The sequence below is a fragment of the Ovis canadensis genome, chromosome 2, assembly GCF_042477335.2.
Source record: "Ovis canadensis isolate MfBH-ARS-UI-01 breed Bighorn chromosome 2, ARS-UI_OviCan_v2, whole genome shotgun sequence".
Lineage (NCBI taxonomy): Eukaryota > Metazoa > Chordata > Mammalia > Artiodactyla > Bovidae > Ovis > Ovis canadensis.
In genome coordinates this window covers 180,428,534-180,454,419 of record NC_091246.1, presented here as the reverse complement: position 1 = coordinate 180,454,419, position 25,886 = coordinate 180,428,534, and the positions used below count along the sequence as shown (strand labels likewise).

Here is a 25,886-nt window from a genome sequence, read left to right as displayed (position 1 = left end):
ATCTTTATTTTTTAAATAAATGGGATCGTATTATATGTACACTACTCTGCACCTCGCCTTTTAACGTGCACGATCCTGAAGACCCTTCCCCATTAACACATAGCTACCTCAGTCTTATTAATGGCTGCCGAGCATTTCACTCGGTGAACTACCTGTGCTCTTGTTGCTTTCATTGGCTGTTACCGTGTATGTGCTTGTGTTTGTTTTTCTATTACAAACATTGCTACAGTGAACGTCATCTTTGGAAAGGTATCTTCTTAGCTGAGGAAATATACCTGTAAGTCACTTGAGTCAAAGGGTATTTGCAGTTTGGATTATTAAAAATGCTGCCAAATTGCCTGCTCTAAAGGCTTGTGAATTTACGGCCCCACTAACAGGTAGGAGAATGTGGATATGCCCACATCCTTGCCAACACTGGATTACACTTTTTCATCTTTATCCACCTGATAGATGTAAAATTGTATGCATTTTATATGCATCGTGTTGATTGTGAATGAAGGTGAACATCTTTTAATATTATTGGTTATTTTAATTTCTGAGAACTGCCTGTGTTTTCTTTGCCAATTTTATTTGTGTTTCTCTCTCCTACTGATTTACAACAAATTTCATGTATATTAAGAAAGTTAGCTGTTTGTCTAGCATATGCTATAAATATTTTCTCCCTGTTCATCTTTTGATGAGTATGTTGATGGTAATTTCTTGCCATAATTTTTATGTGGTCCTGTTTATCAGTGTTTTTATTTATGACCTCCAGGTCTTAAGTCTTGAATATAAAATACTTTTCCCACTTCAAAAAGTAATTTAAAAAATCCTCACCTGTCTGTTCTAGCACTCTCAGGGGTTTCTAACATTCTCATAGGTCTCGTTTTTTTACATTTAAATGTTATATCCTGGTAAGGAATGTGACTCCCTTCCCCCACCTGTGACTAACATCCTTAGAACTCTCCTGTGACCCACCTCCATTTATGGACTGGTCCATCATCACCCCTTCTACCGACCCCCCCTCCCATTTGGCAGGTCACCTCTGGCATGCACCCTGCCCCTGATATGCAGCTGGTCTGTGTCTAGGCTCTGTCTTCCTTTGTTGATCTTTCTGTTCACTCCATTTCAAAGCTATAACTAGCTTTATATTTTTTTCTCCACCCGCCCCCCCCCCCCCCCGATTTATCCTGGCTCTTTTTACAAGTAAGTTTTATGTGCAACTTTATTTTTTTCCATTTCTTGCTCTACCCCTGCAGAAAAGTTATACTAACTTTTGAAGATTAATTTACATAAAATTGACAGCTTATAAAAATCTCTCATAGCAATTTTAGAACCATCTTCACCCCATCTGACCAACTTTTCCTGTCTGTTGGTGGAAGAAAATGCTTGTGCGCCACAATCTTGGCTGCCAGCTTGGGGCCCACAGCAGTGGGACACTCTGGTAGGAATTTTCTGTAGATACAGTTCAGGTAGGAATGCTTACCAGAAGCAACTTCTTGAGCATGATCAACCTTTTAAAGCCAATTGAAAAGTATTTTTAAAAAAGAAAATCTCCTAGATATCTAGAAAGAATATATAGGTCAAATAAGTTTGAGTGTTCTGTTCTGTGGTTGTCTCATGAGCACATTTGAGTGGAAGTGATAGACTCACCGACTTCTCTGAATGTTTTGTGAATAAACATACAGATGTAGTGGGTGTGCTTCCCTCTGTCCTGTCTCCAAAAATGTGCTCTCAGAGACACTGAGACATGGTCCTCTGGCCTCCAGAAGCCAGTAGCAGAGGATTAATGTGGCGAAGCTGTAAACGGGATGTTCATAACTTCTGTGGAACCCGCCTTCTGAGGAGAAGCACCCACAGGAGACAGGACACCATTAATAGCACCTTTTCAGTTTCTGAGAAACAGGAGGCAAGAGAGGCTGGGAGGGAACTTAAAGAAAGCAGGAGATGACCTAGTGGCTGATCTTTTCATGAAAAGGATTGCTATGGTTTTCACTAATGTTTCCACCTTTAAAAATCTCTGAGAATTAAAACAGCTCAGTTAAATGACTCACAGAACCTACTGGTTGAGTTCAGTAACTACATATTTCCACAGGAGTCCCTTGGAGGGGCTTCTAATCCCCAGATGAATTCCTGATACTGGGGCAAGGTGGGGATACTTCCATTTTAGTCAGGGACTTGAAATCCTTCAAGATTAGTGTCTTAAGAGTGCAGAGATTTTTATGAAGTCTGTTATAGACAGAGTATTAGATCCTCAGTGGTTGAGGGGGTGGCAAAGACTTGCAAAGAAACGAGGAGAACTGGAGGAGGTGGTGACTTCTGGGTCAGAAGGAAGACCTGTGGCTCAATTCGTGTTCGCCTGGTTGTGTGTGCTTTTGCTTGGAGTGCTTGAAATACTTGTAGGACAGAAATGCAACCCCACAGACTCCAAGAAGCATGAAAGCAAAGAGCACGTTAAGCGCTGTCTGGGCTTCCGTCGTACTCAGCCTGAGGCCCAGGAACTGAATTTTCTGACTCACGGGGCTGGCGGGGCTGGCGGTAGGCTCAGCATCTAGGAGAGAACAACAGGTGATAAGGAGTTACTGGATCATGTTGACCTAGATTATTAAGCGCAAGCTGGATCCTTGCAGGAGAGAAGCTACCCTGTATCCAAGGTCAGCACATCACGGAGGTGACTGTGCACATCCTTTTCGTGAGTTTGGAGAGAAGTCACGTAGTTTTAGTTTTAAACATCTCCTCAGCAATTAGAGTAAAACCTGTACTGGATAGTTGTCTCTTAATTTGTATAGTAATTTATACTTTGTCAGTCATTCAGCAAATCTTGGGCACCTTACAATGTGCCAGGCACAATATTTTTAGTCACTCTCTGATCCTGGCCTCGGCGCAGCGTCTGACTCATTTCTTGCCTAAGGTTACACAGCAAGTTAGTGGTAGGCCTGGGGCAAGAATCTAAACTTGCTGTTTCCAGGCCAGGGCCTAGTTTCTAGATGTAACTTTAGCCCTTAATTCCTTTGTTCCATTCTGAGAACGTCTGGAGCATTCAAAGAAAGAGGAAATACTGGTTGAATGAATGAAGGGGATGGAGAGGCAGAGAGGGCTGGTAATGAAGAAAATGGACTGAGAAAGGCCTGTTCACCCCTCCTCCTCTGGCTTTGTCCATCCCAGAACCACAGCTCACCTTCCTGCTGAAGACAAGGGTGTGGCCCTGCAGCAGGGTCGGGGAAGCCACGGCACCGGATTATGGAGGCGTAGACCTTGGCTGACTCTCTCGGGATCCTTGGCAGAGCAGGGTCAGTATAGTTCACAAAATGCAAACCAAACTTATCTGAGAAGCCGGTGGCCCACTCGAAGTTGTCCATCAGAGTCCAAACCGTGTATCCTCGAAGGTCCACCTTATCCTGCAGAGCTGCTCAAAGACAGAGGCCCCAGCATGAGCTGCTCTGATGGTCTAAGCCCCTCTCCACTGGGCCTGCTGGGGCCGGGCCTGCCCACACTGCTCCCACAGTCCCCACTTGCAGGTCAAGGGGAGCTTTTTTCAGCTCTTGGAGAGAGCAGCCTGCCCTGCACGGAGGAATCATTAGCTGGTCCCCTGTGGGTGTTACCACAGAGCCATCTGCATTTTCTAGACAGGCTCAGCCCTGATCGGGAGCCAGGAACATGCGTAGACTACATTAGCCCTGCTGGGTCAGCTATCATCATCTTCACATCTTGGGATACTGGTCTTGGGCAGAGTCTCAAGGGACCCTTGGGAAAGATTTGATCTGAAATAAGGTTTTCTAGTTGTTCCGCTTTGCTGCTGCATTGCTCACTTTCTTTTACTCAGCATTACTTACATTCCCCTGTCATAGTCCCATCCCTGGTGGTTCTGCTGAGCTGTAAGGGTCTCAGACTTCTGCTTGGGGAACAAAAGATCATACAATCTCTCCAGCCTATCCCTCCTGGGCCTTACCCAGACTGTCCACAAGAGGGCACCGCTTTCCAGGGACATGGACACCGGAGGCTCAGACAGAGAAAAGGGCAGACCAGGAACTGGGGTCCAGCTGCATCAGGCAACTGGGTTTTGCCAGGGAACTCGGGTCCAGCTGCATCAGGCAACTGGGTTTTGCTTGCTGAGCTTTAGGTAGGAAAAATCTTAGTGTGCAGCCCCCCCAAAAAGACTTAAAGCCAAAAGGAGGTAGAAGCCTCATCCTCCTCATCTGAGACTCGTCGGTGCAGTATCGGCTGCAGACGTTAGACGTTTCCAACAACAGGTGCCCGTAGAGGAAGGGGTAGGCCCGTTGTACCTTTGAGCGCCTCGTTGATGTAGCTGCGGAGGTAGTAGATCCTTGCAGTGTCATTGAGGTTTGCTTCTCCCCGGTGGGAGACTCCGTTCTCTGTGACGTAGATCGGGGGGTTGTTGTACTCCTCCTTCAACCAGTTCAGGATCCTCCTAAAGCCAAAGGGGGTCATCTTCAGCCAGAAGGAGCCAGAGTCTGGCCAGGAACGGTCTGTGATGGAGGCCACTCCCCTGCAAGTTCAAAACTAGAGATTAGGTGTCAGTTTATAAATCCCAAGAGACCCTCTGCACAAAGCATGAACAAGATTTACGCTAAAAAAAAAAAAAGTTTGACTTTTTAGTTCAGTCGCTCAGTCGTGTCTGACTCTTTGCTACTGCATGGATTGCAGCACGCCAGGCTTCTGTGTCCATCACCAACTCAGGGGCTTACTCAAACTCATGTCCATAGAATTGGTGTTGCCATTCAACCATCTCATCCTCTGTCGTCCCCTTCTCCTGCCTTCAATCTTTCCCAGCATCAGGGTCTTTTCCAACGAGTTAGTTCTTCACATCAGGTGGCCAAAGTATTGGAGTTTCAGCTTCAGCATCAGTCCTCCAATGAATATTCAGGACTGATTTCCTTTAGGATGGACTGGTTGGATCTCCTTGCAGTCCAAGGGACTCTCAAGAGTCTTCTCCAACACCACAGTTCAAAAGCATCAATTCTTCGGTGCTTAGCTTTTATGGTCCAACTCTCACATCCATACCTGACTACTGGAAAAACCATAGCTCTAACTAGAAGGACCTTTGTTGACAAAGTAATGTCTCTACTTTTTAATATGCTGTCTAGGTTGGTCATAGAGCAAGTGTCTTTTAATTTCATGGCTGCAGTCACCATCAGTGATCTTGGAGCCCCCCAAAATAGTCTCTCACTGTTTCCATTGTTTCCCCATCTATTAGCTTTGAAGTGATGGGACCGGATGCAATGATCTTCGTTTTCTGAATGTTGAGTTTTAAGCCAACTTTTTCACTCTCCTCTTTCACTTTCATCAAGAGGCTCTTTAGTTCCTCTTCACTTTCTGCCATAAGGGTGGTGTTATCTGCATATCTGAGGTTATTGATATTTCTCTCAGCAATCTTGATTCCAGCTTGTGCTTCATCCAGCCCAGCGTTTCTCATGATATACTCTGCGTACTCCTTTCCTGATTTGGAACCAGTCTGTTGTTCCATGTCCAGTTTTAACTGTTACTTCTTGACCTGCATACAGATTTCTCAGGAGGCAGGTCAGGTGGTCTGGTATTCCCATCTCTTGAAGAATTTTCAACAGTTTGTTGTGATCCACACAGTCAAAAGCTTTGGCATAGTCTATAAGGCGGAAGTAGATGTTTTTCTGGAACACTCTTGCTTTTTTGAGAATCCAACTGATGTTGGCAATTTGATCTCTGGTTCCTCTGCTTTTTCTAAATCCAGCTTGAATATCTGGAAGTTCACGGTTCACATACTGTTGAAGCCTGGCTTGGAGAATTCTGAGCATTACTTTACTTTTCTCTTTTCACTGGTTGTAGTGACATCAATCAGTGCTGGTGTAACTTTGGATAGGCCACCTAAACTCTCTGGTCTAGCTTTCCACCAGTACACAGGAACGGACTTGTTCATGGACCTAACTCTCCAAGCCGCTCGGTACCAGGGCACACCTCACACTAGTCGTGGAAGGGTGCTGGCACTCGCATGGAGTGCGAGCGCTGGGTCTTCAGAGAAGAGGCTCCCTTGAGTCACCTATGTCTGGTCAACAGGTGGTACACCCACAGGAATGAATATTTGGGCCCCCATTAGTGTGATGACGGGGTAGATACGCTAGGGCCTGCTTTAAGTGCCCAAGACCCTATTTCTCTCTCCAGTGATGGGCAAAGAGAGGGTATCACATTGTGCCAAAGGCGTGCCGCCAGAGGAGGCACAGGCTCATGCGTTTCATTATAAGGACCAGCCATTTAGATATTTAACACTCACAGTCCTTCAATAAAAAAACCTTTTACCAGCAGCTGGATTTATCTTGTTCAGCTGAACTGAATGTGGGACACTTCATAAACTGAGCACAGGTGCCTGGGAAGACAGTCCCAGGACTGGTGAGGTAGCAGTCGAGTGGGTGCTGAAACGGGAGCCAGCAGGGGCGCCACCTCAGCCCCTCTCAGCAAGCCTGACTGCTGGTTGGAGGATGAATGGGGGTGTCAGCACTTGTTTCCAGAGATTCCAGACAGATGCACAGCTACTGATGTGGAAAGGCGCTTGTCAGAAAAGGAACGAAAGGGACTTCCCTGGCAGTCCAGTGGCTAGGACTCCACACCCCCGCTGCAGGGGAACTCAGACCCTGCCTGCCGCATGGCACAGGCGACAAAGCAAACACAAAGCCCGACCAAAGAGCTTTCTTCATCTAATAAAGAATGTCTACAGGAAAAAAACCCACAGGAGACAGTGAACGTTTCCTCCTGAAATGGGGAATAAAATGTCTTGTAAGTATTAGATTTTATTAAATAAAATGTCTGTGTCTCAATAAATATTATTTAGCAATTTTTTAAAAAGGAACAGATACTGTGCATAAGTGTAGTCCTGTTTTTCTGTAATGTATTCCTGTGTGAAACTTCTGACATACTATATAAACTATGTGTAATATATATATCATATATATAAAGAGAGGTAGTGTACCTATACACATATATACACTCCTGAAATGATACGAATTTTCTCTTCTTGCTTTCCAATGTGTCTGCTGTGAACATACATTACTGTAGTAGAGAAATAGTTTAACTTTTACCCTCAAAGGGAAAAAAGAAAATTATTTTAACTGAAATACGTCTGATAAGTGAGAAAAATCTCATGAAAAAACATATATATATTTAAAGTCTTAATTATTTTTTAAAACTCTAAGCCTGTCTGCTTTAATGAAAAGCATTTTGGAAGTCATAGCCTGTGTAACTGACTGATAGAGGTGTATACCAGGAGTTGGGACTTGCCTTGCAAACCCCAGGATACATAGCATCAGGAGGCAGTTTCAGAGGCTGTACAGGCCTCTAAGTAAGAGAGGGCACCTTGCTATCTTTTCCAAAGATTGTTCCAGCCACCCTTCCTTACCTGTCTGCATCGAAGGAAGAGATCCAAGAGGCATAGTTGAGATTGTAGGCCAGGACAGTGGTGTAGTGATTGAACCCAAAAAAGTCGTAGGTACCGTTGATCCTCCTCTTCTCACTCTCCGTGAACTCAGGGAGCCTGGGCAGGAAGAACCATTAAGGGTGTGGGGCTTTGGGAAGAGCCTGTCGTAGGGCAGGGCCGGTGGAGGGCTCTAAACTCAGATGCCCGAGGTGCCCACGGGCAGCTGACCAGGAGCGAGGAGAGGCCCTCCCAGGTGCTGCTGAAAGCGCCTGAGCCTCCTTCCACCAGAACACAGACCTCACCTCCCTCACAGACCCTCTCTTCTGGTTTTAAGTTTTTACTGTGGTTTACTGTGCTTCTTTTCTCCAAAGTCTGTCCTTCCTAGTAGGGGAAATGCTTTTACAAATTGAATTGACCTTTTGAGATCTGGACTTTTCTGCTCACATGATTTTACTGCCCTTTTTTTTAAACTTCTAGTGGAACATTTTCCATATATATTTAAAAAATTGAAGTATAGGTGATTTACAGTGTTGTGCCAGTCTCTGCTGTGTGACTCATTTCTATACATATTTACATTTTTTCCATGTATTCTTAGACTTTCCTGTGTCATGTGACTAACATGCCCTTGTGTGCAGCACTTGGAGGTTCCCCTCTCCCAGATCCTGACCACATGCTGCTGGTTTAGGGTTGCTGAGAGAATGCCCTGCTTAGGCGTCTGACACTTCATCTTGACCTTCCTGCTACCATTAACCTAGGAAAGAACCTTACTTCCTGGAGTTTCTGAAATACTGAGGCAAAACTAAGGCCCGAGTTCCCCACACCACCCCTGCCATACCTTTTACTTCCCTGCTCAGGAGCCAGCAAGCGCTCCTCAGATCCTGTGGCTTCAAGAGGGAGCACCTGTGCCCAGCCTGCAGCCACTCTGCCACGTGGCCCCGGCTGTCCCTGCTGCTGGGCCAGTGTCCCAGTCGCTGCAGTAGGTGTTCCCCTCACTTCTACCTCTGGGCCAGTGCTCACACCCTTCCCTGGGATCAAAACCCTCTGCTTTCCCCAGTGCTGTTCATTGTCAAGGCCCAGTCAGCCGATACCCTGTCTTGTCTAGGAAGTCTCCTGGGTCGACCCAGCCTGCCCTGATCTCCTCTGAGTCTTCAATGCATGAAGAAATTGGGGAACAGAATTCCTTGGAGTGATGAAGGTCACTGTCTTCCCAGCTGGTGTGTCAGCACCTGAGGAAGCCATACTTAGAATCCCCTCTATGTGGACCCTGCTGGGCCTGGCTTCAGCCTTGGTACGCAGTAGGTGCTTCAGCATGGTTGTGTTGATGGACTGGAGCACTCACTTGCTTGTTGGAGACCAGGGTTGACAGATCAGACCTTTTGGCTCAGCAGGACTTGCCCTAACCAGGCCAGCACATGTGTGATGTAAGGGCTGGGGTGGATTACTTAATCCTCACAGCTGGGCTATAGGAGGATCAAAGAGGGAGCTAGTGGGTCACTAAGAAGTGGGTGCCCCAGACGTCCTGCCTATTCGGAAGAATAACAAGAGCAACTGCCTTTGTCAGAGCCGTGCCTGACCGGCACTGAGAGCTCCACACAGACACTCGTGTTGTCTTTGCAGCACGCATGGAAGCTCAGACGGTAACTTGCCTAAGACACTCCTCTCCAACCCCAACAGCACCTGTGCCAGCCACCCAGGAGCCTCGGTGGCTGAGGGAGTGGCACCAGGACCTACCGAGACTTGTTGAGGCCTTCCGCTAAGCTCCTGTCACGGATCCGCGTCTTCATCACCTCAGGGTAATCCCCATTCTTGAATATCGGATGTGCGAACCAGCCTCCCATGAACTGCAGTGGGGGTTGGAGGGACAGTCAGCGTTGGCATTAACAGGCAGGCCCACGGGAGACAGCAGGCTCCCTGCCCTGGAGTCACTGACCTCAGGCCTCCTTCTCCCCACCCAGTCTTAAACTGTTCCCATGTTGCAGTTTAAATGCCCATGGGTCTTGTCACCGTGCTGGGAGCTCACTATGGGCAGGGCTGTGTTCCTACCCACTGCGGCTGGAGGGATGTGAACTGAACTGAGCCCTGGGCCTGCTAGATGGTGCCTGGCTGCCCTTAGGAGGGCCGGGCCCAAGACGGGGAGAGACTCCAAGCCTCCGGGCCCTGATGCCCTCACTGACCACAGAGGAGGTCTAATGCCTAAGGACCCATCAGAACCTTCTAGGGTGGACAGAGATGAGAGGCTCTCCTGGTTACCCAGGCAAAGGGTGATTCTTCATGGGCTTTGGACTTGCAGCCCTCCAGTGGGGAACTTTCCTGTCTGTTTTCCCGAGTAAGGTTCAGGCCGCCCTTAACCTGTAGAGGGCATACATGGCACTTGAGTGCTGTGACGCTGTGGGTCCTGAGAGGCTTGCCTCATCACATCCTCCCTGCAACTGCTGGCTGCTGCCTGGAATGTGGAGTGAGAGCAGCCTTCCATTCCCAGCCAGAGATGAGGTTTAGAACATACTCGCTCCAGTAAAAGAAGCTTCAGTTCACTGGGAGCTGAGGAACTGTGTTTCCGGGGAAGCTGAATTCATGAGGGGGTGTGCGGATCAGTGTCCTAGGCTGCGGATCACAGCTCACTGACAAACTGATGATGAGACTACAGCGTGACATTTCTTCAGGTTTGTTTCTGATTTCCGAAAATGAATTATTGCTCTAATTCATCAGCTCTGTGAATCTGAAATGAGGGAATGCCTTAATTTTGGTCTAGGCTTTCCCCACCCCCCACAAGCTGGCTACCAAATGGGGACATTAAATTCTTGTTTGCACTTAATTCATTTGACCACTTTTATCAAGTTCCTTTGTGAAGGATTTGACAAACCAAGGCCATTGGTGTCCTTTCAGAAATGCCAGTCTGCATGCTCTCCTCAGGGCCAAATGTGGGGAGCAGTCTGGAAAGAGAGGTGCTTGCCTTTCTTTCCTGATCCTGAAACACGAAGAGGGCGCCTTCCAACCTCTCAGAGACAGTAGCAGGAGCCGGGGACGAGCTATGCCTGAGGAGGGCTGTTCTCTCTTTCTCCTTTCAGGGACCCGGACTGAAATAAGGTGGGCCACGTTGGCACCTGCTTACTTGTGTCTCTACTTCCTAAGAGCAACATTCCATGACTAAAAGATGCAAGTCCTTATATTAAACACATGGAATTAGAAAATTAGGGGCGCTGATGTGTTTCACAGAATTCCAATTTAAGGAAGTCTTAGGCAGAGTAAGTAAAATCAGACAGTGACGCCTAGAGGTGAAGTGTGACATTGCAGCCCAGTCCTATAGTCAAACCACAGATTGGAGAGGCTGAATTTCTATTTTTTAGCCTCAAGCCAATGTTGCATCCAGTAAGAGTTGTATGCATGACTGATTTTTTAAGACTTGAAAGAAAACTCAACCACAAAGAACTTTCATTCCAGCAAAGCTGTGGGGTAGTTAGGTCACGTCTATTTTAAAGACAAGAAAACTAAGATATTAAAAGGTTAGATGATTTTCCCAAGTGCACAAAATAAGGTAATAGCAAAACAAAACCTAGATCCTTAATCTTTGTTTCACAGTTTAATTCTGTTTTCATTAGATCATGACAGGAGGGGGAAAGAGAAAAAGTAAAAACAACGCCCAGAGGAAAATCTGACCTGAACGTATCTCCTGGCCGCCTCCACATCCTCCTGGTTGGAGGGGTCTCTAGGCTCAGCCCAGTCGCTGCTGATGGTGATGGAAATGATGCCACCTTGACGGGTACGGTACACATCATTGTACAGATGCCAGACTTCAGCATGAGCCTTTATTAGGTTGTGGCCAACAATGTAGGGGGCAGTGCCGGGCCTAAAGGAGATTCCTGGAAGTACAGACATAGACATCAGCGAAGAATAAATGTGGCCAGGACTTCCCTGGTGGTCCAGTGGTTGGGAGTCCACTTGCCAATGCAGGGGACATGGGTTCGATCCCCAGTCCAGGAAGATCCCACGTGCCTCAGAGCAACTAAGCCTGTGTGCCATAACTACTGAGCCCAAGAACCTAGAGCTGTGAGCTACAAGGGAAGCCCCTGCAGTGAGAGTCCCAGGCACCACAGCTAGAGAGGAGCCCTCAGTCTGCAGCTACGGCAATGAAGACCCAGCACAAATGTGGCTTAGAGTATCACTTTCTGCCTACAGATGGCCTCTTGGTGTTTGGGAGAAAGACTGCAGATTTTTTCTTGAGGGAGAATGGAATTCAGATCCTGGCTCCACTTCTCCCTGGCTGACCATGGAACTTTGGGTGAGTAATTCAGCCTTTCTGTTTCTTCCTCTACAAAATGAGCAATACAGACTTCTTGTGAATAGTGTGTGTTGAAGCACCCAGAAGCCCTGTGTCTGACAAAGAGAAGGCACTCGATGTTGGGTTCTATAGCCCTCACCCAGAGTGGCTCACGTGTCTCGGGCAGAGTACCTGGAAGAGTGTGCGCCTCAAGGGCTGGCATCCTGACTCTCTTAGGGGGCCCACTGTGAAAGAGCTGGAGCGTATAGCTGATGGAAGCAGCGGACACAGATTCCTCGAGAGCAAGCGTCATGAGAGACGCAGCCTCTCATGTGTTGGAGGAACAAAAAACCAAAACGTCAGCCAAGGACCAATGGCTGATGCATCTGATAATGAGTCGAAGCAGATCTCCCCATGGCTCTTCCCAGCTGGGACACATAATCCCAAGAAGTCACAGAAATGAACACAAATTTACTCTCTAAGGCTCAGAATTCGAGAAAAGGAAAATCAGAGGGTTCTCAAGGAACAAGGACATGTCCACAGTTCCTTATTCAATAGTCTTAGGAATACAACATTGTAAGCCAATTATACTTCTGTTAAAAAAAAAAACTCAGAATTTTATGTATTTAGGAATTAAAAGGTTTCTGTGTCTTAGAAAAGTAATAAGTTGCATATAACATATTTACATATGACCCCGGCAGGGCTCAGGACAGCTCTCCATAATTAAAGACATGGATATATCTGCAGCAGAATTTTTTGAGGTTTCACACTGAGTGGGATGCCAACCTTATACTGGTTCACATCAGGTTATGCCCAGGTCAGCCAAATCAAATACTGGGAACTATGGCGTTTGGGGAGTTGCCAAAAACAAAACAAAACAAAACAAAACCCCAACCCACTGTGGATCTGTACAGTCTGATGTACTGTCCTTTCCTGTATCAATTAGTTCGCACCCTTGATCTCAGGGAGCTTTCTATCAGAGGCAGATCAGATGCACAGAGCAAAGAAGCCATTTGGTGGTTTGAGATGTGAGGTTCATGTTCAGCAGACGTGGTGTCAGAATGGGGCGGCAGGGGAGGCAGGAATTCTGAGGCATTGCCTTGTCAGTGGTGCTGAGAAAACCACCCTCCGATTGCTGACCAGTGGGGTCTGAGACTTTTACCTGGAGCTGCCGTCCCGTAGCCGTAGCCCTGGTTAGCAACAACGTAGGGCTCGTTCAGTGTGATCCAAAACTTCACCTTGTCCCCCAGCCTCTGGAACAGCACCTCTGCATACTCCTTAAACCGCTGTACGATCGTCTCATTCTCCCAGCCCCCAACATCCTGGAGTGCCTGGGGCAGGTCCCAGTGGTAAATAGTCACCTGTGAAAATGCAAGACCAGCGCTTCCATCAACCTGCTTTTCATGGGAGCCCACCGATGCTCTATGTACCAACATAAATGTCTATTGCTAAGGATGAGGATGAATGATGAGACAAAAAAGCTTCAGAGGTTCTTTGGCGGGAAGGATAGGACAGTAGAGCTGAAGTGCAAGAAAAGTTCATACATCTGGATCAGAGAAGCCTGGGTTTGAGTCTCAGCTCTGCCACCTACCAGGCACTAAGGCCTCCATGTCCCAGAATCACTGTGAGGCCTAAATCACACAGCAGAGGACAGGAAAAGTGACTGACATCCTGCCAGCTCTTTGGCAAATGTTAGCTATGACTGTAATCAAGGATCAGAAATGCTAGAGCTTCAGAACCTCCTGGATAGAATACTCTGAGGGTTTCAGGAGGGAGGCATTTTGCTTGTTAAGGGGCATCCCCAGGGACATCTAGTGTGTCTGGAGGCTCTTCCTGTGGAGTGGGAGCGCTTTGCTGGCCACACCCATGTGGTGGCTTTTCCTCCCCCGGGTCTCCCCTCGATGCGCCTGACGCACACCCATGCCAGGGTCTCCACTGAGCTGCCAACCATCTTCAGCTCAGACCCAGTCTTTCCCTTTCCCTGAAATGCCCTTTCCCTGCCTATGCACCCACCCAAATTCTCTTCTTTTTTTAAGACCCTCACCTCCTTGAAGGTTTCAATGGCCATATCACTTTTCTGCCTTGTCTCAATGTCCTTAAGAACTACAGGGAATTCCTTGATGGTTCAGTGGTTAGGACTCTGAGCTTTCACTGCCCAGGACGCAGATTCATTCCCTGGTTAGAGAACTAAGATCCCACAAGCCATGTGATGCAACCAAAAATAAATAAAAGTTTAAAATCTATAAATAAATAAAAGCTTAAACCCTATTTGAAAAATAAGAACCACAAAATAATTTCGCCCTCAGTTGTGTTCTCTCTGAACTGTGTGTAATGGATATTAATTCCCCCTGATCTTGGGGTCCTACAGGACAGCCACTAGCCCTCCCATCTCCATCACAGCTGGCACTCACGTGAACTGTAATAAACGCTGCATGGCTAACTTATTCCTGCAGTGTTAGCAGTGTGCGGAGTGCAGGTAGCGCTTTTTAAAATTAAATACTTACTTTTATTTATTTATTTGGCTGCACTGGGTCTTAGCTGCAGCATGCGAACTCTCAGGTGTGCCATGCGGGATCTAGTTCCGTGAGCAGGGATCGAACCCAGGCCCCCTGCACTGGGAGCTCGGGTCTTAGCCACTGGACCACCAGGGAAGTCACCCAGGTAGCACCTTCATTTGTAAAAGTCTCTGCTTTGTGGGGTGGGAAGAAGGGGGTTATAATTCGGAGATTATACTCTGGCTGCAGTACGTAATCACAGCAGCAGAGGACACACCAGTACCTGGAGCTAGTGCCCTCTGGCCCTTTATTATAAATGGCCCAGGAGAAAAGGAAAAGAGTTCCTAGGCTCCCAAGCACAGCGTAAAAGATCTGGTGACAGCAAAGGAAGCCCCCACATGAGTTTATTATTCACAAAAACTCATGGCTCAAAAGCACACGAACTTCTGCCTCAGCAGCTCTTCTCCCAGGACCACATCCTATAAACATCTATCCTAGCCTAGTCATGTAACTACAGTCACACAGACAGAGGAGCCTGGCGGGCCGAAGTCCATAGGGTTGCAAAGAGTTGGACACGACTGAAGCAGCTTAGCGTGCACACACACTCATTGTAGTGCTGGTTACGATGGAAGAGTGAAAACAGGGAAGAGCGTCCATTTGTAGGGAAGTGATTAGAGAAGTGAGGTACAGTTTCCACACAACTAAAAAGACAGAGCAAATGAGGGAAATACATATGGATATGGAAATACCTGTAAGAACTATTGTTAAATAAAAGTATCAAACTATGTGTATCAATCATACCATTAGGAAAAAGCAGACACACACACACACATATTGCCTACTGGTCAGATACCCAAAAGGACATGAAGACTCAGCAGCCCTGGTCACCTGTAAGGAGGGGAACAGATGGCTGGGACGGGTGGTCGGGGACAGAAGGAAAATCTTCACAGACAACTCAAAAATTAAACTTGGCAACAGCACTGTTTTTTCACAGTAGGTGTGCTCCCCAGCCCAGCCGGCTCCCTCTGGTGGACTTGGCCCAGGCCTGCTCAGGGCCCCACCTCACCTGTGGCTGGATGTTGGCGGCCAGCAGCGTGTCGATGAGCCGCACGTAGTAGTTCAGGCCTGCTTCATTGACATACTTGTTGGTCCCGTCAGGGAGGATGCGGGTCCAAGAGATGGAAAGGCGATAGTGGGTCACGCCCAGGGTCTGCAGGGCGACCAGGTCCTCGGCAATCTTGTGGTAGCTGTCACAGGCCACGTCCCCTGTGTCATTGTTCTCAACCTTCAGGGGTGTGTGAGAAAACGTGTCCCAGATGCTGAGTCCTTTGCCATCTGCTCTCCATGCACCTTCGATCTTAAGATGACAAGACAGGGTCAAGTCAGACACGCAGTCAAGCCCTTCCTGTCATTGGGGGAGTCCTGAGTCAGGACGTAAGTCAGCATGACCTCCTCTGCTCCCCCGATTTCTGAACTCCTGTGGCTTCCTGTGCACACTTTCTGAACGTCATGGGACTACCACTCTGCACTGAGCAGTTATGTGTCTGCTGATTGGCTTCCCTCCAGCAAGACTAGGCAAGACTAGACGTGGCATCTTCCATCTTGGTGGCCTGGCTGTTGGTGCAGCAACGTCTGGTGTATGGTGGGTGCTCGTTAAACATTTCAATGAACAATCTGATGTGCCTTAACCCCAAGCACAGTCAGACAAATCCCAGTGATGCCAGACGTGCAGGCAGAGTTTCTAATCAGGACGGTATCACTGTTTCTGTGCTTCTTTTTCCTCCTTTCACCTAATCTACAGGGAAACTGACCACAAGCCACTGGGCAAAGGCCTACCCATGGGCTTAGGTAGTCCAAGACGTGTAATGTCTATAAATTACTTTAAAACACTTTGACAGGTATGGTGCGAAACCCTGTGAGTGGCTGCAGCTAAGGCAGTGTGGCGTTTTTAACCAAGAATGCACACCCAGGCTTGGCCTGCATGGCCCCTGTGAGTGGCAGGGCGTTGGAGCAGCAGGAAGGCACTAGGTGTTGTCCATCTGAGTGGAGGAGACTGCTTGGTGGTTGGGAGACTAGTTAATGCAGGGGGATAAGACAATATGTGACTATGTTGAGGATTTTAGGAGTTAGATTTCTCATCACTGGAGAAAAGAGTATGAATATGAAAAGCGGGAAGGCCAGCATTAACCTTGTGGAGTAGGATTGGGCTTGGAGGTATCAAGGTGTTTTTTTTAACACACATAAAGATGTGTGCGGGTGGGTGTAGAAATAGATATATGTGCACCCACACTGTGTGTGTACACATGTATTTCCTCTCTGTCCACTTCTAGAGGGCCTAAAAGTGATGGCCCGTGAGTACACTAAGCATCTACATCTTGGTTTCTAGATGCCCTTATGCAATAAAAGAAACCAGGGCTCATTGGAGAAATGGCTGATTACAGGGCTGGGGCAGAAAAGACAGAAGACGCTTGGAACATCTTGGTGTACCGAAAAGAATTAGGAAAGTGCTCAAAGAACGATGGGCCACCTCAAAAGGACACAGGCTCTAGATAAAGGACCATCCACCTGGCAAAATGTGGGGCGACTGAAGTATCCGCATACTGATGACGAAAAAGTATAACCCACTGAACAAAATACAACTTCATGAGGCCATACTTTTGATACATATCAATATGTATTCATATCTAAATAAAGTGTAAAAAAGCAGAAGGAAAGACAACTCGACCTTTCTGTTGAATGCCACCTAATAAATATAAAAGCAATGATGGACTGAGAAAAACCACCATTCACCAGCTGTCACAGTAATACCTGGTTCAGGCCTGCAGCCCGTGCCCTAGAATAAGACCCTTTCCCTGGCCCTAGAATAAGTCCAGCTGGAAACCCATGGGGCCTATTCTCACCCAGGGACTATTTGTCCCCGAGGAGACACTTAGCAATGTCTGGAGACATTGCTGGTTGTTACAGCTGGGGGAGAGGTCTACTGGCATCTAGTAGGCAGAGGCCAGGTTTGCTGCTAAACATCCCGCAGTGCACAGGATGGACCACAGTGCACGGGATGGACCACAGTGCATGGGACAGACCCATGGTTCACGGGATGGACCACAGTGTGTGGGACGGACCACGGTGCACGGGACAGACCTATGGTTCACGGGACGGATCCACGGTGCATGGGACGGGCCCACGGTGCACGGGGCCCACGGTGCACGGGACGGACCCACGGTGCACAGGACAGGCCCACGGTGCATGGGAAGGGCCCACAGTGCACGGGACGGGCCGCAGTGCACAGGATTGACCCATCCTGCACAGAACAGGCCACAGTGCTTGGGACGGACCCACGGTGCACTGGATGGACCCACAGTGCACGGAACAGGCCCACGGTGCACAGGACGGACCACGGTACACGGGACGGACCCACGGTGCATGGGACGGGCCCACAGTGCACTGGACAGACCCACAGTGCACGGGACGGGCCGCAGTGCACAGGATTGACCCATCCTGCACAGAACAGGCCACAGTGCACAGGACAGCCCACAGCACACAGGATGGACCCCCAGTGCACAGGACAGCCCACAGGAAAGAGTTTCTCCAGCCCCAAATGTCAGTTGGCCCAGCTAGAGAAACCTTTCTACAGAGAATTCTGTCTGCCTCAAGTAAGAGTAACAGGATTCTGTCTCTGAAATCTTGGCATTTCCTCCAATGAATCTCATGTTCAATGTTGACCAGAGCTCCAAAGAAGACCAAAAACTATGGTTTCTTCCAGGCCGTGGAATAAGATATATGAATAGTTTCTATATTTGTGTGCTTAGCTAATATACGTCTAGATACCGCAAAACTTGGTCTGAGATGTCACTATATCATGGTAGTCTGGTCATCTGGCGGGGCTACCCTCGCCTTTCTTGGAAACAGTTTCAGCAGCTATGATCACCTAGAAAAACTCAAGGGCTGAGCAACCCAGAGTCAGGTCAGCTCAGAACCCACCCAGGTTCCACACTGAGAATACAGAGTCCCCACTCCTGGATCAAAGAAAATGAAAGGAGGCAGGAGTCCCACCCTTAACTGCCTGGGCAAGTCACACTTCACTTTGTAGCTTTCATTTCTCTGAGGAAAAGTGAACCCTCATATTTTCTATATTAGTGAGCTTCATTTAGCGTGAATGAGGTAACGGTATGAGGTTATTAGGATGTCAGAAAAAGGCCCAGGTCCACATGATAGTCATTTTGATCAAACTGTCTGCTTGGAAGATACTAGGTAAGAAATAAAGGCATCCAGCTCAGAATCTTCATATTTGCACATCTTTGCCTAAGGGTTTCTGCCTGGTCCCACCTGCTCCATCTGGCCCGCTAACACCTGTCTCAGCTTGGCCCTCCTAACTGTACTTGTCCACCTGAATTTGGGGATGTGAAGAAGCCAGACTGTCTGGGAAGAGGGCCTCCCAGACCCCCCTCCGTCCCCACCCTGCGGTACCTGTACCTCCCACCCACAGGTCTGTGAAAATCCGCTGCTCCTGCCTGCCCTCTGCAGCCCTGACAGAGCCTGGCACGTGGTAGGTTTACTGTAGATGGTTAACTCCTCACCTGATATGCGGCGGTAGCTGCACTCCAGATGAAGTCCTTGGGGAACTGTCCGTATAGGAACTCATCCTCCTTGGATAGCGGCATGCCGTTGTTGGTGATGACCTCTGTGTAGTACCTGGCTGAGGCTCTTGCTGTGCGAGACCTGTTCACGTCATTGAAATCAACATGGTACAGTCCAAACTTGACCGTGTAGCCATTCAGCCACTCAAAGTTGTCCATCAGGGACCAGGCAGCATATCCTCGAAGGTTGACACCATCAAGTCTGTAGGCTGGGGACATTGCACAGAGGGCAGAGGACAGCTTTATGCCAGGAAGGTCAGGGCCCAAGAAGCACAGCCACGCACTGGCTCCTCACTTCAGGCAATCTTCAACCACCGACTTGTACACACAAGCAATGTGTGCCGTGATAGATCATCTTTTTGTTAATACTGATAACCCCGTAACAAGTATTAATGGCTGATCTTTGCAAAATCAAATTCTTTTCTTGGAGTAAAGGGGCATATCTGAAATTCAAAAGTCTTAGCCCACTTTAGAGGTTATTCCTCTAGGGTACACGGAACCTGAAAGTTAGTGCTAGTCACTCAGTCATGTCTGACTCTTGGTGACCCCATGAACTGTAGGCCACCAGGCTCCTCTGTCCATGGAATTATCCAGGCAATACTGGATTGGATTGCCATTCCCTTCTCCAGGGGATCTTTGTGACCCAGGGATAGAACCTGGGGCTCCTGCATTGCAGGCAGATTTTTCCCATCCGAGCCACCAGAGAAGCCTGACAAATGGAATCTAGCAGAATATAATAAGTTCCTTGTCAACATAAAGTTGTTTGTTTTGTTCCCTGCTGTGTCCCAGCGCTTAGAATAGTACTTGTCACACAGTAGTTGGTCAATAATGAAAATACTCTGTGGGACTCTGTGTGCACATTTGGGGGGATGATCATTGCTTTTTTTTTCAGATTCCAAAGGGATATGTAACCTCAGACAGGGAAAGAGTTAGAGGATCAAGGTATATGCGAGAGACCTGTTGATGGTTTGTACTCCATTCTGCCAAGGCTCCTGACATACGGATGTCGGGAGACTCTGTAAGGGGAACACGAACCCTCACGTACCTTTCAAAGCTTCGTTGATATAGGTTTTGTGGTAAAATATCCTGTCGGTGTCTTCCAGTTCGGGGTCTGTCAGCCCCACTCCGTTCTCAGTGATGTAAACGGGGATGTCCCCATACTCTTCCTTGATCCAGTTGAGCAGCCTCCGCGTCCCCCAGGCGGCAGCCCTGTTCATGGCTGTGGCAGGCCAGGAAGTGTCCTCCCACTCCAGCAGCTCCTGGTCACTTGTGTAGGAGGGTGGGTTTAACCTGGGTGTCGTGTGTTGTACAATCCTGGAGGAGTAAGTGTTGAGGCAGAACACATCGGCGGTGGCTGCGATGTACCGCTTCTCCTCCTCCGTGAAGCTGGGCAGGCGGGAGGTGGCCAAGTGCTGCAGTTCACTCCTGTTCCCCACCTTCCACTTCATGGCATCGGGGTAGTCTCCGTTTCGGAAGATGGGGTGGGCAAACCAGCCCAAGGAGAACTGCAGCATCCGGTCAGCCGCCTCCACGTCCCTGGGGACCAGCGACTGGGGCTCTGCCCAGTGGGAACTGAGGCTCAGGGAGATGACCCCCTTCTGCTCTTGCCTGTACTTCTCGTCGTACGTATGATAGACTCTGGCATGAGCTTTGATGATTGTATGGCCAATCCTGTAAGGTCCCCAGCCTGGGTCATTCACATTTGGGGGAAATTCCCCTGAGCCATACCCCAACCAGGCCTGGTATGTGGGCTCATTAAAAGTCATCCAGAACTTGACTCTGTCACCAAAGGTCTGGAAGCAGAAGTCTGCGTAGCTGTTGAACAAGTCAATCAGGGAAGGATTCTCCCAGCCTCCAATGTCCTGCAGGGCCTGGGGCAGGTCCCAGTGGAACAGGGTCACCATGGGAGAGATGTTGTTTTCCACCAAGCCATTGATCAGCTTGTTGTAATAATCAACACCATGTGTGTTGACAGAAGTGTTTCTCCCAGTTGGGAAAATCCGAGACCAGGAGATGGAGAAGCGATAAGCCTTTACCTTCAAAGCTTGGAGCATGTTCAGATCAGCATCCAGGTGGTTATAGCTGTCACAGGCCACGTCTCCAGTGGCGTTGTCTTTCACGTTGCTCCCTGGTGTGTGGGTAAAGTTGTCCCAGATGCTGGGGCCTTTGCCATCAGCATCCCAAGCTCCTTCAATCTGATAGGCTGACGAGGACACGCCCCACAGAAAGTCATCGCGGAATGTGCCATGGTAGAACAGATCTCTCTCAAACTTGGGTTGGTGGGAGAACTTCTCCCAGACCACTTTTGCCTTGGAGGGCACCTCGGATGGAAAAGTGAAGGCTCTGATTTTCCGGGGGACGTTTGCTATACCGGGTGATGACTGTCTTTTTACTACCTTATTGAGGAAACCGTTTTTTTCGATCATGCTGGTGAAAAAATAGGCAGATTTCCTGGCAGTCCTTGGCCTGCTGCTGTCATTGAAGTCGACGTGGTACAGCCCAAACCTCTGGCTATACCCAGAAGGGCCTTCAAAGCCATCAATGAAGGAACGAGCGACGTAAGACTGAACAGCCACCGAGTCTTCTTTGATAGCTGTGGAGAAAAACAAAATTGGAACTGCTTTAAAGTCTCTGTTACTGATTGTTCTAACGTCTCTGCTATTATTTTTTAAGTAGAGGTGTTTATTGGGAGTTTCTTAGCACTGCAGCCATGCTCCTTGGAAGAAAAGCTATGACCACACTAGACAGAATATTAAAAAGCAGAGACATTACTTTGCCAACAAGGGTCCATCTAGTCAAAGCCATGGTTTTTCCAGTAGTCATGTATGGATGTGAGAGTTGGACTATAAAGAAAGTCGAGCACCAAAGAATTGATGTCTTTGAACTGGGGTGTTGGAGAAAACTCTTGAGAGTCCCTTGGACTGCAAGGAGATCAAATCAGTCAATCCTAAAGGAAATCAGTCCTGAATATTCATTGGAAGGGCTGATGCTGAAGCTGAAACCCCAATACTTTGGCCACCTGATGTGAAGAACTGACTCGTTGGAAAAGACCCTGATGCTGGGAAAGATTGAAGGCAGGAGGAGAAGGGAACGACAGAAGATGAGATAGTCAGATGGCATCACCAGCTCAATGGACATGAGTTTGAGCAAGCTCCAGGAGTTGGTGATGGACAGAGAAGCCTGGAGTGCTGCAGTCCATGTGGTCACAAAGGACACGACTGAGCGACTGGACTGAACTGAGCACTGCAGCCCAGAAGACACTGATTTAGGAAGCACTTGAATTGTGTTCTGCTATAAAATAGGGGAGTCTTGTAAAGGCAAAGCCTGTAAGGTTACATATATTGTTTATCTAGAATTAGGATTGGAGGGGACTTCCCTGGTGATCCAGTGGTTAAGACTCCATGCTCCCAATTCAAGGGGCATGAGCTCGATCCCTGGTCAGAGATCTAAGGTCCTGCAAGCCACATGCTGTGAACAACAACAGATGATGAGGCTTGATGAATGGTTAGGACTCAGATGGGCAGAGCATAGAAGGAGCATTGTAGGGACTAGGAATATAAAAGCAAAGACTTCAGGCCTTTAGGGAGAGAGTTAAGAGGCTGATATGAAGAGCTGACTATTACTACAAACACTACTTTCTGGCTTCCTTTCCATGGGAGACCGTTTTTTGTCCCATAAAACAAAACTCTGAAGACTTGATGAAGTACCACCCATGCTCAGTCACCGGCATATCCATGTTCTTACCTTTGAGCACCTCATTGATATACTGGTTGAAGTAGTCGACTCTCAGGGAATCATCGATGAGGTCTTCACTCTCCCCTATGGGCATACCGTTCCCAGCTAGGTAGATCGGAACTTTGCCTTTTGTGTATTCCAAGGATACAAACTTCAACAGCCTCCTTATGCCCCAGGGCACCACGCGAATCCAAGAGGATGCGGTCTGGGGCCACATGGGGTCTACATGCTGGGAGAAGCCTCCGATGGTATCATAGCTGGGGATGCAGGTATCTCCTTGGGCCGTGCTGACGAGGCGGGAAGTGTAATGCGACAGACCCAGAAAATCAGCAGAGCCTTTCAAGAGCTGTTTCTCTGCCTCAGTGAACTCAGGGAGCTGGGCCACAGGACTGGGGCACTGCTTGTTCATCTGTTGGATCTGGGCCCTCAGGGCAGCCGGGTAGTCCCCATCCACAAAGATGGGGTGTGCAAACCAGCCCAGCATGAAGTGCAGGAAGCGTTCGGCGGCTCTCAGGTCCTCGGGCCTCTCTGGGGACAGGGGTTCTGCCCAGTCCGAGTTCAGCACGATGCCCACACGCCCCTGCTGCTGCGGGCGGTGGTGGCTGTTGTAGTGGTGCCAAGCCTTGGCATGCGCCTTGAGGACCATGTGAGCCACCTTGTGAGGAAGAAAGAAGGAAATACAGGACTTAGTGAGAGCTGCACCACCCACGCGTCAGCAACAAGCCAATGAGAACGATGGCAGCAAGGTAACACCGGGGTGAACGATGGTAGCAAGTTAATAAAAGCAGTAAGACTGATGACGTCAGCCTCAACATACCAACACTGATGCCAACAATGTCATCAAGCCATCGACAAGTTAACACCTATGTCACATTGGCAACAAGTCAACAAAACGGCACGTCAACAGCACCAAAAAGAAGTTAAGACTGATGCTAACAGTGTAAAGGAGGCTAGAACATGGGCAGTGCTGCCACCCCCAGTGCCAGCGACATCAGCAACACGGTGAGAGCCTCACAAGTCACCAGCAACAATGTCCACAAGTGCCAACAACCAGTCAACACCACCATCAGGCCATCAGCAATAGCACCACAACCACACCAACAACAACAAGGGTTAATGGCTTCTCCCGTGTGATCCTCACTTATTTGACAAGTACAAATACTATTTCTATGATGCAGGTGAGGAGCGCAGATCCAGAGAAGGTGAGGAACGCAGGCCTAGAGAAGGGGAGGAACGCAGATCCAGAGAAGGGGAGGAACGCAGACCCAGAGAAGGTGAGGAACGCAGATCCAGAGAAGGGGAGGAGCGCAGACCCAGAGAAGGGGAGGAACGCAGACCCAGAGAAGGGGAGGAGCGCAGACCCAGAGAAGGTGAGGAACGCAGGCCCAGAGAAGGGGAGGAACGCAGACCCAGAGAAGGGGAGGAACGCAGGCCCAGAGAAGGGAAGGAAAGCAGATCCAGAGAAGGGGAGAAACGCAGACCCAGAGAAGGGGAGAAACGCAGGCCCAGAGAAGGGGTAAATGCCGGCCAGCCAACCTCAGGCTTGTACTGTCACTCATGGTGCTATGCTGCCTCTGTGCTCCGTAAGTGCTTACGGACTAGCTAGCCAGCAACTAATTGGAAGGGGGGAATCATTTTAGTTAACACAAAGGAGGGGAAAAGTCTTTCTAATTAATTATCTCTTTTCTACTTAATGAAATCTAGGAAGAGAAACCACCACCAGGATCTGTTTGTAGACTCAACTCATGGTCTCACAAAAGTCAGCATCGTTTCTTGGTGGAGCGCCGTGAGAAACTGGGCAAGGGTGGGGTGTGTGGAGCACAACAAGTCTGCATTTAAATCGACTCTGTCACATGCTCAGTAAACTCAAACCATCTTCCCTCTCGACTTCAGCTTTATCTGCAGGAAGTGGGCCATTCTGGATCCTCCCTGAAGGACTCAGCGCCGCTGTGTGAGCAGAGCATAGAATGGAGACTGGGGGTGCGGGAAGGGGTTTGTTACCGCTGAGCTCCTCTTCCTTTTCGTCATGTGAAGAGGATGACACCTGTGTTTGAAGAATGTTATACCAAAACATTGCTCTATGGAGAGGAGCTCCTGACTGCTTCTAGTGTACCAAATATTAGTTCTTAACTGGGCCCTGGCCTCCAGCAGCAAACTGCGCTCCTTTCTTAAAAGCAGGAACGCTTCCCTGCTAAGCTTGCTGGTGTCAGGGCAAGACATGCAAACAACCGAGACGCCCACTGACAGAGGAATGAATGGACAGTGGCACAGACGTGCACACTGGGGTACTGCTCAGCCGCGAAGAAGGACGAAATAACGCCATCTGCGGCAGCATGGATGCAACCACCATACCGAGTGAAATACGTCAGAAAGAGAAAGGCACGCACCATACGATGTTATACGCGGAATCCACATATGGCAGAAATGAACCTACCTACAAAACAGAAATAGACTCACAGACGCAGAGAACTGACTTGTGGTTGCCAAGGGGGGAACGGGGAGGGAGAGGGATGGAGTTTGGGGTGGGTAGCTGCAAACTGTTATATATGGGATAGATAAACACCCATATATAATGGTATATATAGTATATACTATACTCCTGTAGAGTACAGGGAATTATATCCAATCTCCTGGGGTAAATCTTAATGCAAAAGAATATTTAAAAAGGTATATACATATATAACTGAGCTGCTTTGATATACAGTGGAGATTGGCACAATACTGTAAATGAACTATACTTCAATAAAAACAACAACAACAACAAAGGTACTCAGCCGAGGGGACACCGTGACTACACTGTGAATGCGAGGAAGCTGTGATTGGAATGAAATACGGGTAAGATTATGAGAGAGATCTTTTCTTTGAAATTTTTCCTTACTGGTATCATAATGTTTTATAAATAAAAGGAAGAATTGAGAGAGAAGAGTGAGGTGGACTTTCTCATCAAAGTCTCTATAGGAAAATCTCAGGAGACATAGCTGTAGGGATAAGAACCCTAAGGAGAAAAGGTTGGGATGAGCTTCACAATAAAAACACAGAAAGGTCCAAACCTTCCCCTTTCAGTAGTGTGCTCTTTCTCCGTGGGTGTGGTGAACAAGCGTGCTGAGTGAGAACCAGCAAGTGGGCTGAACAAGAGCAGGATGGAAGCCTTGACTCCAGCGCTATGTGCTGGCATTATATTGAGTTGCTTACTCACAGAGCTCACTCTGCATATTTTGAATTGCTGTCTAATTTTCTAATGTGTGTTAGTATCATTCTCCCCCCAAAGGTTTTAAAGTCTTGATGACACTTATCTAGCATGGGGCACAGTGAACACTCCTGTCTCAGAACAGTGTGTGTGTTGGTCACTCGGTCATGTCCTGCTCTTTGTGACCCCACGGACTGTAGAC

General features: G+C 48.3%; 1 protein-coding gene and 1 long non-coding RNA gene across 4 annotated transcripts in view; one reads left to right on the top strand and one right to left on the bottom strand.

The window, feature by feature from the left end:
• Positions 1 to 532: 532 nt before the first annotated feature.
• Positions 533 to 25,886, bottom strand: part of LCT (lactase) — a 50,144-nt gene continuing 24,790 nt past the window's right edge. Inside the window, exons 7-17 of the mRNA XM_069577687.1 lie at positions 22,507 to 23,152; positions 19,808 to 21,355; positions 18,703 to 18,971; positions 15,195 to 15,485; positions 12,796 to 12,994; positions 11,033 to 11,235; positions 9,110 to 9,219; positions 7,361 to 7,495; positions 4,263 to 4,486; positions 3,158 to 3,385; positions 533 to 2,530 (exon numbers count right to left, since the gene is read on the bottom strand). Coding sequence (XP_069433788.1) covers positions 2,304 to 2,530; positions 3,158 to 3,385; positions 4,263 to 4,486; positions 7,361 to 7,495; positions 9,110 to 9,219; positions 11,033 to 11,235; positions 12,796 to 12,994; positions 15,195 to 15,485; positions 18,703 to 18,971; positions 19,808 to 21,355; positions 22,507 to 23,152 — 4,080 coding nt within the window. The 3' untranslated portion in view covers positions 533 to 2,303. The remainder of the gene's footprint in view (positions 2,531 to 3,157; positions 3,386 to 4,262; positions 4,487 to 7,360; positions 7,496 to 9,109; positions 9,220 to 11,032; positions 11,236 to 12,795; positions 12,995 to 15,194; positions 15,486 to 18,702; positions 18,972 to 19,807; positions 21,356 to 22,506; positions 23,153 to 25,886) is intronic.
• On the top strand, positions 7,857 to 25,415 carry LOC138433994 (uncharacterized). 3 transcript variants are annotated; one of them, XR_011254568.1, is made up of 5 exons: positions 7,857 to 9,171; positions 10,975 to 11,135; positions 11,552 to 11,654; positions 23,676 to 23,771; positions 24,202 to 25,415. It is a non-coding gene; the product is annotated as an uncharacterized lncRNA (long non-coding RNA). The 3 variants fall into 3 exon arrangements; XR_011254570.1 differs by lacking the exons at positions 23,676 to 23,771; positions 24,202 to 25,415 and adding an exon at positions 16,515 to 17,960 and having other exon boundaries at positions 7,982 to 9,171; XR_011254569.1 differs by lacking the exon at positions 7,857 to 9,171 and having other exon boundaries at positions 10,357 to 11,135; positions 23,676 to 23,867; positions 24,202 to 25,411.